This window comes from Harpia harpyja, chromosome 2 (assembly GCF_026419915.1).
Source record: "Harpia harpyja isolate bHarHar1 chromosome 2, bHarHar1 primary haplotype, whole genome shotgun sequence".
In the NCBI taxonomy this organism is placed as follows: Eukaryota; Metazoa; Chordata; class Aves; order Accipitriformes; family Accipitridae; genus Harpia; species Harpia harpyja.
Window position 1 is genome coordinate 7,409,430 of NC_068941.1, and position 20,289 is coordinate 7,429,718.

A 20,289-nucleotide genomic window follows, 5' to 3' on the forward strand; every position below is an offset into this window, starting at 1 on the left:
ATTTTGGTGAAGTCCAGCAAAGTTTACAGGTGTTTGGGCCATAATTTCACCCAAAGCTCGGAGATCTGGGGTGATCATTGCTCCTTCTTTCTAATGTATTTTAGCACAGCAGAGTAAATTTGAGAGCTGACTTAGCATCATTCTTTTTGTTGGTGAACTTAGGTTGTTGTAAATATGCAGGGGATGGTACAGTTACTAGTTAGGCATGTTTTCTTTGGACTCCTTTTAACTAAAGAATGAAAAACTGAGAAAGTGTCAAATGAGAGCTTCTGTTAAACAGAGGGCAGTATCTTTCATGCACAGATTATCATACCCACAGCTATGATATCTGCACAAATGTAAATTTTCTTACATTGTTTTTATGCTCTGAGTGTTGAGAAGGAAAACTTGTTTATCCAAAATTAAATTATAAGAACCTTTGGCTGTGAAATGATCAAAAAAGAAACAGGACAATGGAAACTGTCAGAGTATTTTTGTTGTATAACAATAAAATCACATAAATATGAGTATTTATATAATGTACATAATTATATATCTATGAATAATAATGAAATCACATCACTCATTATTGTCCCCATTGTGTCTTGGATTTGGTTCAGTTGCAGTGTTGTTAGAGTGGAATAAGCAAGACAGATAATTTGCCTGAAGAGTTCACTTGATGTGCAAGATACGTGATCCTTGGTTTCAAATACAAACGAGATATGCCAAGGATTTCTTGGAAAGTATCCTTAAATAACTCCTTTGTATTTTTGTAGGTGTTCGAAGCCCAACTGAACCTGCTTGTAGAGTGGTGTTTGAGAATGAACAGGATAATGGCAGAGACACACAGAGGAAGCGCAGCCTGGTGACTTCGGAGCCACAGCATGTGACTCTCATAGTCTTTGGAATAGGCATGGTGAACCGAACCCACCTGGAGGCAGACATTGGCGGTCTAACGATGGAATCTGAACTGAAGAGAATCCATGGCAGTTTCACCCTGAAAGAAAAAATGAAAGGTGGGATAAGCTAAAATGTACTCTGTAATTGAATTTAATGGCAGCTTTACATGTTTACGTGTGTGTGCATACTATACCAATGCATATGTACGTATGTGCATGTGTAATATGTTTTGTTTGTAAATAGACGTACCTTATGTCTGTGTGTGGATAGTATAATAATGTTCAACAAGTTCTTTTAAAAACTCTTACTAGGATGCTGAAGGATTTTAAAAGGATGCAAGATATTCAGAAAATGCCATGAAGGAAATTCTTTTAGATAATAATCACTCCTTTCATTTTCAAAAGCTGTCTTCTTGTCACAATATAAATTTGATATTACTTAAGGTGACTCCTAAAACTGTAATGTTTTAGTACTTTCCTGGTACTATATTTTTGAAAGCAGTAGGCATACCTGGAAGTATTTTACTGAATGAAATGCTGTTAAGTATCTTTTTTCTTAAAGATGTACTACATCAAAAGATGACTGAGACGTGTGCCACTGCTCACATAGGAGGTGTCAATATCGTCCTGCTGGAGGGAATTACCCCAAATATCCAGTAAGTATGAAGCCTGACAATTTAAAATTGTTCAAGTGCATAGAAGTGGTATCAGTTGTGTGACAGTAAAGGTATGTAGCTTAATACGGAGAAAGCATTGATGATATGTCTTTAGTTAGAATCCGTGAAGTCGTAGAGTTTGGTGGCGACTGTGCAGCTGTTGCAGAATTGGGCTTGAGTTTGACTTGTAAAGCTAACTGCATGTGCCCATTGACAGGAGGCTTTTCTATGAAAGGCGTATCTGAGTAAGCTGAGAAGGAATACGGTGGATGTATTGGTAGATTTCAGTCTAGGGCACCCAATTGCACAAGTCTTAGACATAGTTACCTGAATATGAATACTCCTTTCTATTTCTAGTAAAAGATACTAGTAAGTTCAGAACTGATTGCAGGATCGCAGTGTAAATGGGTAAGTGACCTGACTGAAAAATTGTAGGTGACAGATACTCTTGTAAAAAGAAAGAAATTACACTTCAGGTAATCGGAGCTTTCTGCACTAATTTTATTGTGTATGGTGTACGCATAGAAACTTTATCACATGGCGTGTATTTTTTCTCTTATGCTTCTAATTGCTTTTTGAAGCTTACAGGTTCCACTAAACCATACGAGATTTTTAGGGAGTATTTAACCTACTGATGCTGATTATTCCCATTTAAGATCTGTATTGTTTCTTTAATAGATATCTTTTTGATCTCCCATTATGCATGATTCTTTGTGTTATTTTTACAGTTCTAATATCCATTTTCCACTCTCTCTATAATTGACACAACTTGGCAGGGGTGGGGGAGAGAATCACTTTTTGTGCATGAACATCTTGAATGACTTGCTCAGCATCCACATTGTTGGTTCTTTCTTTTTGCCAGGTTCACAAACTCAAAAAGGGCATGCATTATTTTTCTTTGTTTCTAGCTGAACTTTTTTCTGTTTAAGTTGCAAAACAGCAGTTGAACTACAACTCTTTGTAATGTAGATCACCCTCACGCAGTCTGAGCGTTAGCTGGGTAACCCTCAGTATGTGATCTGGTTTTAGGATATTAATGTTGTAGAAAAGGGTCTAAATAATGGGACTTGAGTCTCTCTCTTTTAATTCCTGTTAAGTTTGGAAGATGCTATATAGAACTTAAAACATATAGAATTTTATTAACATCCCTAGCTAAATTGTTTCCAATAAGTGCGTTTCAGATGGATAAATAAAAGTTCTAATCTGACAGCCATGTAGCGTTTCTGAAGGCAACTGATGTTCTTCATGTCTGTTTTACATCATAATCTTACTGAGCTTCCATATAAGGAGGGTAAAAAAGGAAAGGGGGGAAATTAGTGATAAACCTTTAACAACAACAGCAAACAACAAACCCTAACAAAACCAAAACCTTCAACTTGGTAAATTTGGAAGTAAGTGTCATATTGTGGGTTACAAGTAATTAACTGACTAATTTTGCATGAATGTTTATTCTTTATTTGCTTTGTTTTTGTTTTTCTTGCTTTCTCTTCAATCTTCATCTGTAGACTGGAGGATTTTCCTACATCTCCTACAAGCACAGCCAAACAAGAGTTTCTGTATGTCATATTATTATGTTTAATAGTCTTGCAATTAACTCTGTGTTGTGTAGCTAATGGCTGCATTCCTACTGTGTGTGATTGTGTAGGCAGATGTTGCTTGACTACGTTTTAGTTTAACATCTAATATTACCTAGATAAGCTTTTTCAATGTAGCCTGCTAAATATCTGTCAAAAAAACCCCTTGTAAATGTTAACAATCTAGCTTTAGGGGCAGATATTACACTATACCGTCACTACTGTAATGCTAGAAGGGTTTCACTGGCTGTTAAGTTCTTTAGATCTGCTTCTGTGCTTATTTTAATGAGGCAATATAATGCTGACAAATGTAAAGGAGCAGGCAGGTTAGATTTGCTTCGAAGTTGGTAAGGAACTGCTGTGTTTGGAGTGATAGTACCTGTTGTGATTTCAGCCTGAATAGAAGCATTCCTTTTGTCTTTCTTTACCTCTGTGCTGGGTTTAATTACTAGTTGGTTATGCTGACTGGGTTATGTTACCACAAAATGTTTTCCTTAAAACCGTGCCTGTGCATCTACTGCTAATGAAGGTGACCCTCTTCATGTCCCCCAAATCCGTATGTGTGAATGTAGGTCTCTTCTCTCACAGAAGATGCAATGTTTTCTTTCTAGTTGCTTGCTTTCTTCCTGATGCTAAAGTCCAGAGGGTCTTACTGGAGTAGTGGTCAAGGTGGGAAATGGTACACTGGCAACCTAGAAGCCCTGCTACACAGTGACCCTGCAGTACTCTGAGGAGAAAAGTTATATAGCCAAAAAATGTGAGGCTGCTCTTCTTTTTTTTTTTTTTTTTTTTTCCTCCCCCCCCCCATCCTTCCCCCCCCCCCCCCCCCCCCCAAGCAGTAATCTGAGCATGGGTTCTTTTGCTGCTTTAGACCACCAGTGCATATCTTTTAGAAGGACTTAGTACAACTGCTGTTTGTTACAGCATTTTTGTATATTCATTGTTATGATAATACAGGATTAACTTTAAAATGTCCTCCTTATAGATGGTAGCTCTGGAAGGAGAGGTGATGGGCTGTAAAACTGCAAGTGATGTAGAGAAAATATTCAGGTTTTTTGTTCCTTTTTGTCTGGTACCAGCATTAAACCAGCAAAAGAGTGTACTTTTTTGTATAGTGCATCACTGAACAGTTGAGTTCACGGCCATATGACATGGTCAACAAAAGCATAAATGATTAAAACAATTGGACAAATCCATGTAGGGTAGGTCTGGTGGTGAGTCATGAACACAATACAGCCTCTGGCTCAAAAAGTAAACCCCTGCTGGCTGGAATTACGGGAAGGATCACTTTATTTACGTCCCAAGTATCTGCTACTGCCTGAATTTTCATCTCAGTGTAGTAGTTCCTGTGCGTGTTATGGGCCTCCTGCTGACTTTTTTTTTTTTCCCCGCTTGTTTTAACATTCCTAAAAATCTGTTAGGTTGAGTGGTGGCCTTGTAGCCAGTTCTGTAGTGGGACAAAGGCTTTTTTCACAAGTTTGTCTGGAGAGTGTTTATTTATGGAATTGATGCGAGAATAGAGAATTACTTCTGAATGCATTACTGGTATATAACTTAAATATCGATTAATGATTTAAATAATATTCAACCAGATCTGTTATTAAAATCCTTAATTGATATATAATATTCAGCCAGATCTGTTACAGGCATATCACTGTAGATAAGCAAACTGCAGATACGTAATGTGCAGTACTTGTTCCAAATGAATGTATAGCCATACAGTTGTTCTGCATTCCATTCTGTCATGGAAGTAGGCTTTTTGTAGACCAGACAAGTGACAGTGGAATTCATTCATTGCATGAAATATGGAAATACCTTAGCAGAGAAGTACAGTTAATCTTGCCAAAATCTGATTCTCCTGTGACAGCTATATTGGTGTAATTTTTTAAAATTAAGTAAGTGCGTAAAATAGTATGAATTCCCATGTTTGGAACTGATTGTAAATTCAGTACAGACATTAACTCCAAGTACATTTACTTTTAACTTCTACACAAAGATAGGTTAAGACTAGACTGTCTGTCTGGTACAGGTCAGGAAGAGACCTTGCAACTTCCCTTAAGTTGAAAGTTGTTCTTGTGATGCTTGAATAGCTAATGTAGTAGTGTTTTGTGTTATAGATGGTGGGGGGAAGTATTCTTGATTGACTTCACAATAGTTCAGTCAGAATGGTAGCAGGAAGAGAGCAGGAAATAAGTAAACATCAACAGAGAAATAATTGTGGGGGTTTTTTTTCTTTTGAAGAGGTGGATTAAAATGTCTGCCCTTTTCTTAAGTGATGTTTATTTGTGTAATGTTTTTCTGAAAATACTTGTGAATTAAGATTTGTTTCCTCCTTAATATTTGTGCAAATTCTTCAAATATTTTGAAATCATTTCTACTTGACAGTCTACCCTAAAATATTAATTCATAACCACTTTAGGTCGCTTGCAGCTCTTCCGTACCTGTAAAGATCTGAAAGTGTTTCTAGAGCTTCAGTAAATTAATCTGCTGTTGATAGGCCTGTGGTTGCATTACAGTGCTGTGTATTTCTTTATTATAAGCAAAAGGATGATGTGGTTTTGTTTTGGTTTTTTAAATGTATTTCCACACCTGGGATGCTATGGGCTAGCTGATATTTTAACATCAGAATAAGGAGCCCTGTGTGAGGGCTTCATAGAAGAAACATTACTTAGGGAGTAGAATTCATAGAATATTGTAGCTTTCACCATGAAACCAGACTGTCTGTAGAACAATTTAAATCACGATACAAAAAGTATTTTAGTTAGGCTTCTTAAAATTTAGTATTTGAGAAACTTTTCATTGAATTGCAATTTTATAGAGTCTATCTTTCAGACATTTTAGCTTATGTACTGCATCTTCATAGCTATGTCTTTCTGTTTGAGGCTGTAATATTCTGTGCTGGCTACATAATACACTTCTGTTGGGTAACCCTCCGGTAATTGACCTTAGATGAAGAACGTTAGTGTTACCCTGTGTATCTTTTTTTAGCAGGAGCTTAGTGAATTCTGATATGCCAAAATTTTGGCATAAAAACCTGTCAGCTTTGTGCAGTTGTATTTTTATCTTGGGTAACCGTTGTGAACCATATCCTCCTTAAGATTAAAATAAAGTTTAGGCTTCATATTTTGGAATAGTATGTGTCAATTAAATGTCGATATTAATTCACAAGCCCATTTATCACTTGCTATGTATTTATTGCTAAGTGAGTATTTCTTCCATTGACCTTTTCGGATGCTAAAATTGGATTTTAATAAGTCTTCATATGAAAATGATGATTCAAGATTATTCCTGAAAAGGAGTTGAAATGGAAGGCTCTCATTTGTTTCCGTGTGTGAAAATTTGTTCTGTGTATGTGCAGCCTAGTGTGTATAAATTCAAATGATCTTACATTATGCAAGAGTAACAGTTTAACAGGTATTTTTGCCATGCATGACTTGTAGTTCTCTTAAATGTAGTGTAGTTGTTTGTGGCATGTAGTGCATCTGTGTGTGTAAAGTGAAAGAAAAAGGAATGTGTATGTAGTGTATAAACAAAATCACTTATATGAATACTTTAAAATTCAGCTAACACTTAAAAACCCATTTTAACATAAAACTGTAACTGTTCTGAAAGACGTGGAAATAAATCCTGTTTCCTTGTCTGTTAGAACCGTCGTGAAATGCAGTATTGCCAAATCCCAGGCCTTGTATAGTGCCCAGAGAGGGTTGAAAACAAACAACGCTGCTGTGGTCAAGGTTGGAGCCATCAGCATCAACATTCCTCAGCACCCTGCCACGCTGCACAGCATGATGGTGCGCAGTTCTCACCAGCTCTCCAAGCAGATTTCGGATCTCATCAGGCAGCCGTCAACTGCGTAAGTGCTGCTTGCATGGCACTTCTGAATGCCGCTGGCTGCCCTCCGGTTATGGGCTTGTGCTACTTTGAACGTGATATGGGAGAGTCAGGCTAGTCATATATCATGTTGGAATAACAAAAAGTATTTTCTGATCTTTGTCTTGGTAAATAGGCCCCAGCCTACCAAAGAAGATGTTGCGACTCCTTTGCCCTCTGAAAAGACTCCAACAAGTATTAATCAAACACCTGTTGAAACAAATGAATTTCCACAGCTGCCAGAAGGCTTAGAAAAGAAGCCTATAGTTCTTAAATTCAGTGCCATGATAGATGGTATAGCTATTGGAGCAGCGCTCTTGCCCTCCCTAAAGGCGGAATATAAGATGGGAAGAATGAGGAGTCATGGAATGACAGGTAACAGTTCTCTGAAACTTTAAAAACACTGTGGGTTTTAGTTTGGCCTTGCTAGAAGGATCCAAGATGACTCAATATTTCTGTTGAATTCTAGATAGAGCTTTGAATCTGTTGCTTGTTGGCGTATGTTTTTGGATGTGGACTTCAATCAGATTGGGCCATATAGAGAATTTACACTGTTGTTGTTACACACAATTGCCAGAGGCAGAATACAAGAGCAGATGAAGACATGTATACATTCATATATAGCTTCCTCCCAGGAAGCTTCCCTCTGACTGCTCAAACCAGTTTATGATCCTTGATTAATTAAATTCTGATTTGTAAGGCTACTTGAGAATACTCTTATAGGGCCTCAGTACAGATGAGGTGGTTTGTATGACTCCTTTCTCCATCTAATTACAGTGAAGTCTTCATTTTCTTTAAAAATTAAGAAAACCCGGAATCACGTGGGTGGATATTTATAGCTCTAGAGGTCTGTGCACTTCAATAACATTTTAAAGATTTTTTTTTTTTCTTTTTAATTCCAAAAGTGTTCTTAAATTTAAGGATAAATAAAAGATATATTTTTTTTTTGCCAGTTCATACCTTTTCTTTCTCTGTCTTCCTTTTACAGGTGCCCAAACTAGATTTAATTTTGAGCTTCCAAGTCACAGATTGCGCTTCACTTCGAAAGTCTCTGCCACTGATATGTCAACCATTCCTCCTTCGGCAAGTCTCAACCTTCCTCCTGTCACTATGTCAGGCAAATATATCATGGAAGAACATGATACTTACTCAGACCAAATTTGGAGCATAGATGAACTACCTGCTAAGCAAGGCTATTATCTACAGGGGAACTACTTGCGTTGTGTGGCTGAAGTAGGTGTCGAAGTCATCTTTGATAACTTTTTGAGTTATTTCCATTCTGTTACATTTCTGTATGTGCATCTTCATATTATTTTAATAATCTGCCTACTCCAGAACTCTCAGGTTTACAGGTTGATCTAAATATAGCATTTGTAATTGTGTGACACTGAAATAGAAATTTCTCAGTCCTTAGTTTGATGAGCAGCCAACATATTAAGCATTCAAGACCACTATATTGGAGGATCTTGAATATGTTATTTCGTGCAAATAAATAACGAAGATATGTTTAGAAACTTTTTTTTGGAATGACAATATTTCTCTTCAGTGAAGTAGACAAAAGTATATTATGCTGATGATTCAAGTAAAGTTTAATTTTAAACTGAAAGCTTATGCTAACACATCAGATAATGTCATATATATTGCAGAAAGAAGTACTGAAAAAATTAAAAACTATTTATTGTTTTATAACTGTTTTAATTTTTCATTATTAGATAGCTCCATAGATAGAAGCTATATATAACCTTAGTCAATGATATAAAATTTTCTGTTCGACAGAGTTTTCTACTCAGAAGTTCTATTTGTGTACCAATTTCCACAGTTACTTTTCACAAAGAGAAAAGTGATGCTGCTTAAAAGAAACCTACCTTGTGGGGAAAAGCGGGGCTTTTCTGCTAACTGTGTTTCTTCAGTCAGAAAAGTAGCGTAGTGTGTTTGTAATTGAGACTTCTGATGTTTGCATCTTTATGGGAGAAGTTTAATTAGGTGCTGCTTTTTGTTAAACCCATTTGAGTTATTTCCTGGCTGAAGAAAGACCTTAAAGTCTTGGAATTTGTTCAGCGTGTAAAACAAAAGGGAGGGACTGCTTAGCAAAGGCAAAAGCCAAGTCCAAGTAGTTTTAGAAATTACCTGTATTTTAATTTTTATTTAAAAAATCTTAATGGCAAATCTAAACAATCTTAGGCAGACTCAGTTCCTTAGGAATATTTTTTAAGATTAGATTAGACACATAATAAGTTTACCATTGAAGATATCAGTAGACTTGTTCATCTATAGTAACTAGAATAATGTACTTTTAGAGGTTGACAGCTCATTTCTATTTTGTTCTGATAATGATTTACTATCTGGAATTAAGTAGCATTTCGCATACTTCGATGAACCTTAATCAAGTCCTGCATTTTATTGTCTAAGCTAAACTTAAGCAGGAGAATAAATTTTTTCATATAATAGCGTATGTCCTGCAGTTTGCTGATAGGCATTCACAGTAGAAAAATTGCGAGACCAAACTATTTAATGACCTTTTTTTGGTCAATAACAATATAATTGAACTTGAAAAGATGCCTGAAAACTAAAAATGCATTGTTTTGAAAACATAGGTATGGTAACTGTTTTAAAGTTTTTTGTTTTAAAATTTTGTATTTCTGCAGGTTGGTTCCTTCGAACATAATCTCACAACTGATCTTTTAAATCATTTAGTATTTGTGCAAAAAGTGTTCATGAAGGAAGTAAATGAAGTCATACAGAAGGTTTCAGGTAAGCAGAACACTTAAACCCAACCTTAAGTAAGATCCTTAAACCTTGTTTGATGGCAACATTATATAGTTCTCGGGATCAGCTATTTATTTCACAGACACTATCATTTCACATCTAGCACTCCAAGCAGCAGCAAGAAACAAGCACCGGAGCTGGAGTTTCAAGTAATAACAGAGGCTCTGGAAATTTTTGTAGCTCTATCAGAAGCAAGGCATTTTACTGGGAGGCAGGATAGTTTGTCTTTCTGGGCACTAGCCTCTGTGTCCATCTGTGATGTGACCTTGACTGGGTTACTTTCTGTATTCATTTTGTTCGCCTGTAAAATGCAGCTTATGGTACTGCATTTTGTAAAATAATGTCAGCATATTCTTTTAAAGGAAAACAGCTGTGCCTGGAGAAAATAGAGTCAGTATTGGTATTACTTAGTGTTTCCCAATTCCTAGCTCTTTGATTCTTTGCAGATAAGATGTTTCAGAACTGTATGGAAAAAGGCGTTTAGCTATTCATTATATTGTTTTGTGTATCATGCTGTATACTGCAGAAATGATAGTTTTATTTCTGTCATTTAGGCTGGCTTCTGTTCTCAAAAATTTTTCAGAAGAAAAACGGTGTTTTCCTTAAAAACCCTATTAGAGAACAGTTGCAAAATCACTCAGTGCTGTCTCTTTTGCCGTATGCGATGAAAATAGCATACTGAATTGTGCGCTCATCTGTTTGAGTAGACAGCCAAAGTTACAAAGCTTTTATTTTCTTACATAAAAAACTCTGCCTATCTGAATCACAGTTTGTGCAGCATTTAGAAATAGATCCACTCACTTTCTAGTTCTTACTATTAGAGACTTGTTCTGTGTTCAAGAGCTGAAAGCAAACCAAAAAGCTGATAACTTGTGCCATGCAATGATATTTCACTCAGCAAACAAGTTCTATCACCCTGTGCACTGGAAAGAATAGTACCAAATGATACAATTGTTTCTGATATGTTACTGCTCTGAGGGGAAATGTAAGGACTGGATGCTTTGTTTGACACAGTTATTGTTTGGTAGTTTAAAAAAAATACAGGAATACTTTACTGTGGATGTTACATGACGGATGAGGATATGAAGAGAAAAGCAAATAAGTAAAGAACTGTAGAAGTGTTTTGTTGTTTTTTAGGTCAAAATAAGAATTGGCAGATGGTGATAAACAGTAAATTAATTAGAAAAAGAAAAAGCAATGATTAATAAGAAGTATTGTCTGTCTATTAAGAAATAATAATAAAAAAGTAAAAAAGAAAGTAAAATAACCAGAGGAAATAAAGGGAGTATGAATTTTATTAGTAATATTTTCAGAGGAAGAAGGACGTATGTTTGAGAGAGAATGTTACAGGATGACACATGTGGATAAATATTCAAAAGCAGGTGAAATTTCAAGTAATTTGATTTTAACACATTTTGAGTTATACTAAAAGGCTATTATAGAAGTATAGCTAATTTTTAGTGGAAAGATTCATTAATAGTTGGAAACATCATGAGGAAGGATAAACTAGTGGTAACTAAGTGAAAGGAGTGTCTGTGTGTGCATCTACACACTCCTTTCATATACCTCTGTGTGTGTATATATATTCATGCATACAAATGTACATAAAAGAAATATGCAGGTCCAGATGACGTGCCCTCAAGCGAGTTAGAAGATGCAGTGGAGAAAATGGAAAATGTCAGAATCCCTGAAGGATGAGAAGAAACAAATTTTAAACACCCTGATGTTTGTTCCAGGCAAAATATGTTAGCATTGGGTAGTAAGAAAACACTTAGGGGAAGCATAAACCTTCAACAGCTGTCATTATGCTATTAGAACAATTTTTATAGAGGAGCATAAAGCGGTAAAACGGGAAACCTATATTAGATTTCTTTTACAACACTTCTCAGTCTCTAGAGTTCGCGCTCTCATCTGTTTTTATGTGAGGAATTTATTACCATTGCTGGTTTTTTGTTTTTCTAGACTATAAATTTGTATTGCAACTAGCAGCCTGATGGTTTTTGAAATGAGACTGCTACCTTCCATATTGTGGTAATTCAGCAGAAACATGGTCAGGTGCCAGCAATCCATGTATCTGGGTGCTGAATGCAGAACAAGGGGGACAGAAGGCAGCTTCTGTCCTGGCTTGCAGCGAAGTAATTTACACGGCTTGAAAATGTCAATGTAATATACTAAAGTGGTTTTTCTAATTAAGGTTTCTGTTGCACTAAAATATTGATTGCACATTATCCTTATATAAAAACTGGGTAAGTACCAGTTACTTAAGGTGAAGTTGCACAGATTAAAAGCTAGTTAATGAACAGAGCAGTTCGTGGTAATTCTGTCTGCAAGTTGAGGGCAGTGTTGATTTAAAGACAGCTGGTGTCTGCTTTCAAACTCCTATCACTTTTTGCACTGGTTTATGTAAAGATTCAAACCCAACTTCTACTGTAGTTTCATTGAAGAAAATTGTGCTCCCTTAAGTGAGAGGATAGATGGAGAAATTTTATTTAAAAGTAATATCTCTTTTATTTCTTTTTTTAACTGGCAAATGCTTTACAAACTTCATGAAGAAATGTCATTGCAAAAATAGTCTCTAATATGTGTGTGGAGAATATATGAAAGATGAGTTAATTCTCTTGCTCAGAACCCTTAGGTTGCCGTTGTAGTTTTACATGGTCCTACCTAAGAATACTGCAGGGGGAATAACAGAAAAAGGAGGAGGAGGTTATTAAGACTATTTGGAGAAGAAAAATGTCTGGATACAAAATGGAGTGATAAAAATTTACTGTTGTTTGTTGGCTGTTTTTTTTAAATCAATGATTTAACTGTGTATTCTTAACCACCAAATAACTGTAACTAGAAGAATTGGCATGTATGGACAGAATTAATGGCTTGGCCTTTTCCAGCAGCAAGCCCTTCCTATAAACCAAGATTGAATATAGATCAAATCTCAAGGAGAATTTAAACCAGGATTGCTCCTTCAGGTTAGGCCTGTAGGGATATATAATTTAGGATTAAATGTGCCAGGATGAGGAAGTAAACACAAAAATAAAATAAGCACAGAACAGTCTTTCCTCCTGTCATTGAAAAATACTGGTATAATTGCAATTCCTCTTTTCATGCAATTTGCACAGTATTCGGGCAAGTGTTTAATTTTTATTGTCAGATAATTAGGAGGTACATTGGTGTAGGAGACAGTATCTTTTTGAAAACTAGGTGTTACTCCTTACAGGCTTTGAGCCTTCCTATGGAAAGTTTCCCAGGAGGGAGGAACATGACTCTCTGCCTCGATTCTTAGTAGAGAGCTATTAACTATATGTAACAAGCTGAATCTGCACTGATGTCTTCCATCTTCAAACTATATTTGTTTTTATAAATCTTCAACTAGTCACTGTTTAAAATGAGGCTAAATTCACTGTCACCTTTTTTTATATCTGTTTGTTTTAAAATGTTTTCTTTGTTAAAACTCTGAATGTATATATTTAATGTGTGCAGGAGGGGAGCAGCCAATACCTCTTTGGAATGAACATGATGGCACAACTGATGGAGAAAAACCAAAAATTCTTCTTTATTCATTGAGCCTACAGTTTAAGGTAATCTTATGATGACAAAACAGTGGTCGTAGATGCTATTAATGGCTTTCGGGTTTTTACCTCAAAGCTTATTGATCAGGAATACTCTGCATGAAGAAATAGACCTTGAGTTTGGTTACTGTAATCTTTTAAAATAGCTTAGCGGCATTGCATTGTGGAAAACTACTATGTCCTCTCTTTTGCTGTACAGTGAAGAGGGTTTTTTCATGTCCCCCCCCGCCTTTCTCTTTACCTCTCTGAACCAGATCCTAATAACTTTGTACCTTCCTTATTCATTAGGGAATTCAAGTGACAGCTACAACTCCCTCAATGCGAGCTGTGAGATTTGAAACTGGATTGATAGAACTTGAACTCTCAAATAGACTGCAAACCAAAGCAATGCCTGGAAGTAGCAGCTACCTCAAACTGTTTGGGAAATGCCAGGTGGATTTAAATCTGGCACTAGGACAGATTGTTAAGCATCAGGTTAGTGCTCAACATCTTTGCATGTGGTGTTCTTAATAGTGTGTGATTTAAAAATACATAACCAATCCAAAAGGCTGTCTTACACTGCTGGGGTTTTTTTCTGATCTAGCTGTGGAGTGAGGTGTAAAGTATAGGGGGGGCTGGGGAGAGTGTTGGGTTTTTGAGTGGGTTTTTTGGTTGGTTGGGTTTTTTTCAGCTTGTTTTCTTTCTCTTATAAAAGTTCAAGCATTCTGCAGCACACAGACTGGAGATGACTTTTCAGAACAATTAGCAAATCTTCATTATGAAGGCCAATGTACATGCATAAAAGATGGAAAGAGTCAAGTATAGGCTCTTTTTTTTTAATGCTATTAATATCTGAGAACTTAGCCCTTTGGAACAGCAATGGCCTTGCTACTGGGTCAAATTGAAAATTTTCGTTGATATTGCTATTGTTTTTAGGTTACATGAATGAAATAACAAGATCAGACATGATCCAAACTTGACTAGCCCTACATTTTGACCTAGTTTGTATTAGTTTGACAGCTGTATCTCTTGGATTCTTATACCCACTGTTACCTGGAATCACTAAATCTATGATACAACAGTATTTTGTGATGCCTGGAAACAAACAAATACAAGTCTTACAACCTGTAAATGTACTGTCACAATAGAGAAGCTGGATAAATAAATAGTTATTTTAGTTAATGCTTTATGATAAATAAGGAAAATAACACTGTGATCAGAATTTAATGTAAGAAAATTAAATATCCTCAAAGGAGCTTTGGCTAGAAGAGAAAAAGGGGAAAGGAGACATCTTTACTTGTTGTAATTTTACATTTTGTCAAAAGCAGTAATTTGATTATTTTTTTCTGTGCTTGAACTCTTTCTTGCTGCAAAAACCCCTCACCCTTCCCATTTTTATGAACATTTTAAGGTTTATGAAGAAGCTGGCTCAGACTTTCATCAAGTTGCCTATTTCAAGACAAGAATTGGATTAAGAAATGCCCTCCGAGAAGAAATCAGTGGCTCATCAGATAGAGAAGCTGTGCTCATTACTTTGAACAGACCAATTGTTTTTGCTCAGCCTGTGGCCTTTGATAGAGGTATCGAAGAGACAGTTGTCTTCATACTGAGGAAGCTATATATTTTTTTTCAGAGAGGCTTGATTGTTCCAAGTTTAGTATATTTCATATTAATCAAAATGTTAGGTAGCTGAGAAATTTAGGAGATCTACTGCATGCCAACAGGTTAATAATTCCCAACATCAAAAATGCCATTTGTTGAGGTGATTAATTTTCAGGTGGTTTGGAGGAAGTTGCTTTTGTAAGTCTTCACAGATGAATAATACTGAGAACTGCATTGCTTTCTGTATTTTAATGTGTTAACTTTGATGCTAAATGATCGGCTTTGTCCATCTTGTCCTTTGCAGCATGAGCCTCTTCACTACATCCTAAATATGTGTGTGTGTCCATTGTTGCACATTCACTGTCTTAAAGTAATGGAGAAACCATAAAAATGAAAAAAATGAACTTTATTGAGTGAATGTGCTTTTTGGTTTTTGTATGTGTTGATTTCATTTGAGCATTTCTGGTTTCTTCATAAAGCTGTGCTATTTTGGCTGAACTACAAGGCTGCGTATGATAACTGGAATGAACAGAGAATGGCTTTACATAAAGATATTCATATGGCCACAAAAGAAGTAGTAGATATGCTACCTGGAATCCAACAAACATCTGCGCAGGCTTTTGGGACCCTCTTTCTTCAGCTGACAGTCAATGACTTAGGAATTTGCCTGCCCATCACAAACACACCTCAGGTAATCAAAATGTCTGGAGCAACATGACTACTGATAGTCTGTTGAAATATCCATTTGTATGTGGTACATGGCTTTTATGTCCATAAATGTAATTTTTTATCACACCGATGCAAAAGTCATAGGATGCTAATAATTGCACTAAGTGACATTGCTCGTAATAGAAATGGTGCTCTCATTTAGAGAAGAGCTAGGTTATGCATGTTTCAATTAGTGTGCATGTTTTGGGGAAACACTACATATGAGCTCAGCGTTTTGGAAAGTCCTTGGAAATGTTTTAAGTGGAACATATTTTCATGAAAGCTTCCATCACAAACTCCAAGTAATCCTTTTTTCATATAATTATAGATAGAAAAAGAGAAATTCTCAAAACTGTTGGCTTTAACGTGATGTTCTGATGCTTTTGTTTTATTAATTAAAACAAGGAATGAGAGTATGAATAACTATTTGAGATATATAGATATATGCTTTTCAAACGGTCACTTTTATTTAGGTACTCAGAATGGGTTAAAGAAAGATACTTAAAATGCAGTCATTGACAAAAAGTATATCATTGTAGTACAAGGTAAGTCTTAATACGTTACACAGGATGATGTATTCTTTAATGTGCTGTTAACTAGTTTCTGTATTAAAGTAATGTCTACACGGTGCATTGTGCAGTGTGTTAATGCAACTTGTTCTGTAAGGGAACGTACGCTGCATTATGTTTCTGGAATACCTTCGAGTCTTAAGTTTAATGATGAATGGCTCAGTAATGCATTTCCAGGGTAATGCTTTGTGGTCCATGCAGCTCCTTCTTCCCTGGCTGTGCAGTTTGCTGAGTTTCTTGACAACCAATGCAGCATGATCCAACACATTCCCCAATTTGACGTTTAGCTCTGCCTGTTTGATTCTTTCTTCAGATAGATAGGAAAGTACCTAAATCAGTGGGCCTAGCTTTCTTGAAAATCTCTGTGTTTATTCTCAGTTAAGAAACAACTCTGTGCAGACCTGTATTCCCTCTGTTCTTCCTTTTTTAGAAATGACTGCAGTTATGCTTGTCTCTTCATTTATAACGTGAAGGTGTGATCTGCACCTCTTATGTATAAAATTGAAAATAATTACATTGCCAGTTGATAGCAGTTTAAAAAACACACAAAGCAGTGGAGCATTATTAGGATGGATAATGTTAGATGCCTTTGAGAGAAAACCTTGGATTCAGAGACTGTTCTGATGTTGAACTGGGAGTATTCTTAATGGGGATTAATTCCAGAACAGGAATGAATCATTTTAGTGATGGAGAAGGAAGTAGTCATAATATATAGAAATGTAAAGGAATAACAAGGGCAATAACCTAGGAGTCACAATGACGTGACATTTTGATTGTGAATCTTCTATCTGGCAGCTACGGACAAAGCAGATAGCATTTAATGCTCTTATGTGTTACAAATGATAGTAAATTATGAAAAATACATTCTGGCTTATGAAGTCTTAAGCTGTATATAGAATAGCATGTTTACAATACTTACACTGGATCAAAAGAAGTCTAGCTTTATAAAAGGGAATATGTGGGCTTTTTTGCAGATAAACAAAATTACAGCCCTTCATATATGAAGGGCTGGAAAATAATCAGTCAGTCTGTGTATTTAAGACTGCATAACTGTAGATATCAAAATAAGCACAAAAACACATGTAAAAATTAAAGCTACTTTTTGTCATTGTTCAATCAACTCGTCTGCAACCCTTCTTGGAGAAAAGAATCAATCCTGGGCTTCTGCTCTGTGGTCATGGGGCCATATGGTTCATAGCCCTTGATCATCTAGTCCTTGATCAAACATGGATTTTCTTTCCTTTTCCAGATGAGCTTGACTACCGGTACCCTAATATATTTACAATGTGGGCGTTGCATGTAGAAAACAACAATGCAAGACATTGTATGGACAGATGCAATGCTTTTGAAACTTTCTGCAGAGAAGGAAAAATACAAAGAGATAAGAGAAGGGGACCAGTTTTCTAATAGGAAAAGATAAACAGCATTTAATGCATGTACAATATCACTTTGACATTGCAATGACCAGTAAATTCTCTTTGTGTTTTTGTTTTCCAGTCTAACCACACTGCAGATCTTGACACTGGCTCTGCTTTAGTCCTGACTATTGAAAGCACGTTAATCACTGCGTGCTCCTCAGAGTCTTTAGTTAGCAAAGGTCATTTTAAAAACTTCTGTATCCGCTTTGCTGATGGCTTTGAGACAAGTTGGGATGACTGGAAACCAGAAATAAGAGGAGATCTAGTCATGAATGCATGTAAGTGGTTGTGATTTCATGCTGGACAATAGTTTTTCAGATATAAATCCACTTTTACCCTTTTCCATGACTTTTAAAACTGTTGAACTTTCCCCAAAAAGATAAAGACTTTAGCCTTTTGAAAGCAAAATAATATGGATCTAAAAGGTTGCATTCCTTTGTTATTTTCCTTTATTAACTTTGTTGCTATATGTCTCATTGTAAACATTTAAGTTCTGTCTGAGAGATGTTGGAAGAATTGGATGCATTGCTTTTACATAATTTCATAAGATCCCAGTAAGTTTTTAATAGTTTAATGTAGATGATTTTCAGTTATGTATAAATATTTTTCATTATGGTGAAGACTGTAGAATTTATATGGAATTTTAAGTCAATATAAACTTGGATGTTACCAAGTAGATTCACTTTACTAAATAAGAAAAGTCGTTCAATGGGAATTAAAACTAAACCTTCTATCCAACACTACTCATGTTTTAATTGCGGAGGGCAAGAGGCTGAGATGGAATTTGGAAGGGCTGGTCTAAAGCAACTTTGTCTGTCTGCCTGCCTAATGAGTGTATATGCTTCATACAGGTGTTGTGCCAGATGGTACGTATGAAGTATGTTCTAGGACAACAGGACAGGCTGCAGCAGGTAATACACTTTTTTCATAAATCAAGTCCTTTATAAATAAAGCATTCATAAAACATGAAATTTAAATCCTTTAACTGTGTGTTAATTTAATTGGTGGTTTGGGTTTTTGTTTTGTTTAGTATCTTGTTTTCCTGGTAAAACTCCTCAATGTTTTTACCTGCTCCATCCTTTCAAGCTATTCCATGTTTCGAGTCACATCAGCAACACTGGTTTTAGATTTTTACCTGCAGGAAAACACATGGTGTATATGTGTTTGTTCCTTGGCTGGAGAATAGTCCTTTATAACAGCAATGTTGTCCTACTGCTTCCTGTCCTTGAGACTGCTAAGTCTTCCAGTCCTCCTAATGCTGAGACTTTGCATCGTAAGCTCCCATTCCTCCCTCACCTCTTCCAGAGACCGCCTCTGTTCTTCCCAAACTCCCTCTCTTCCCAGTCTGCCCTACTGAGTTGTTTGGACATTCTCCAGAGGCTTTAAAATACCTGCCGATCTCTGTCTTTAAAGTGAAAGAGGGTAGATTTAGATTCGATACAAGGAAGAAGTTCTTAACTAGGAGGGTGGTGAGGCACTGGGACAGGTTGCCCAGAGAGGTTGTGGATGCCCCATCCCTGGAAGTGTTCAAGGCCAGGTTGGATGGGGCTTTGAGCAACCTGGTTGAGGTCTTTAAGGTCCCTTCCAAGCCAAGCCATTCTCTGATTCTATGATCATACTTGCTGCTTGCTGCTTCTCATCTCTTTGCCCAAATGTTGAATCTACGGTGTTTCCTGCCTCCATAGTTTTGCTCATTGTCCCCTGCTTGCTTTTTGTGCTGAGACATAAAAATGGAACACATGCTGCAACTGTTAAAAATTTACCTCACATGGAATTGTGAATGGTGAAAAACAGGATGAATCCATTTAGAAGGAAGAACAGTATCTTGTGTAGTTCTGCTTAAAGCAAGTTCTGTATTTTGATGCTGAAAGGTGGCACTCATTAGAAAAATCCTGGGAAGACAGGGTATTCAGCAGGCACATTACACATCCAGCATCATTATTCAAGACTTGAAACTGTAAGTAGGTCAACATTTTTACATGCAGATAGACATCCTTTAGGTTTCTTACTGTTAGAAATCCTGTTCTGGAATATTATACTTGGCTGCAATTGTAAGAGTGGAAGTTTGAGATGCTGTCTCCTGGTCATCAGCTTGGATGAAGGGAATGTATTTTCATTAGGTTTGTCTGTGCACATCACTTGTTAAAGAAATATCAACTTCATAGCTGTGAAGTACTTCCAGCAAGCATTTCAATTGTGGAATCTGTTTTCCTCAGAGTGGGCAGAAAGGACAGTTCTTTGTAACTGATAAACACTGTCTTGGCTAACTAATACATAACTCAGTATGGGGGACTTTTTTAAAAGAGGAAAAACTGGGGGGTTTTTGTTTTTGTTTTTTTGAAATACAGAAAGTAGTAGTGCTGGAACCTGGACGCTGAATGTGTTATGGAAGATGTGTGGTATTGATGTCCACATGGATCCAAACATTGGCAAAAGATTGAATGCTTTAGGCAACACCCTCACAACACTGACAGGAGAAGAAGATATTGATGATATTGCTGACCTCAACTCTGTAAACATAGCTGACCTTTCAGATGAGGATGAAGTTGACACTATGTCTCCCACTATACATGCAGTAAGTGAATCAAGCAGAATAAGTGCTACTAATTGGAAAAGGCATGACAAAGTCTTCAGTCAAATGGAAAGATCTTAGTCTAGAGTCTAGCATGCTACTCCTTATAACTCATATAACTCTTGTTGCAA

At 36.4% G+C, this 20,289-nt stretch overlaps 1 protein-coding gene across 17 annotated transcripts in view; it reads left to right on the forward strand.

Moving 5' to 3' along the window:
* BLTP1 (bridge-like lipid transfer protein family member 1) overlaps positions 1-20,289 on the forward strand; it is a 127,618-nt gene that overhangs the window by 76,066 nt on the left and 31,263 nt on the right. For 16 of the 17 annotated variants that reach the window (XM_052814610.1, XM_052814620.1, XM_052814716.1 and 13 more), the window contains 14 exons: positions 756-995; positions 1,441-1,534; positions 3,040-3,090; positions 6,755-6,961; positions 7,115-7,353; positions 7,967-8,211; positions 9,624-9,729; positions 13,222-13,319; positions 13,599-13,784; positions 14,701-14,869; positions 15,371-15,582; positions 17,666-17,864; positions 18,438-18,497; positions 19,935-20,161. In XM_052814610.1, the coding sequence (XP_052670570.1) occupies positions 756-995; positions 1,441-1,534; positions 3,040-3,090; positions 6,755-6,961; positions 7,115-7,353; positions 7,967-8,211; positions 9,624-9,729; positions 13,222-13,319; positions 13,599-13,784; positions 14,701-14,869; positions 15,371-15,582; positions 17,666-17,864; positions 18,438-18,497; positions 19,935-20,161 (2,333 nt within the window). The remainder of the gene's footprint in view (positions 1-755; positions 996-1,440; positions 1,535-3,039; positions 3,091-6,754; positions 6,962-7,114; positions 7,354-7,966; positions 8,212-9,623; positions 9,730-13,221; positions 13,320-13,598; positions 13,785-14,700; positions 14,870-15,370; positions 15,583-17,665; positions 17,865-18,437; positions 18,498-19,934; positions 20,162-20,289) is intronic. The other variant, XM_052814637.1, reaches the window with a different exon arrangement.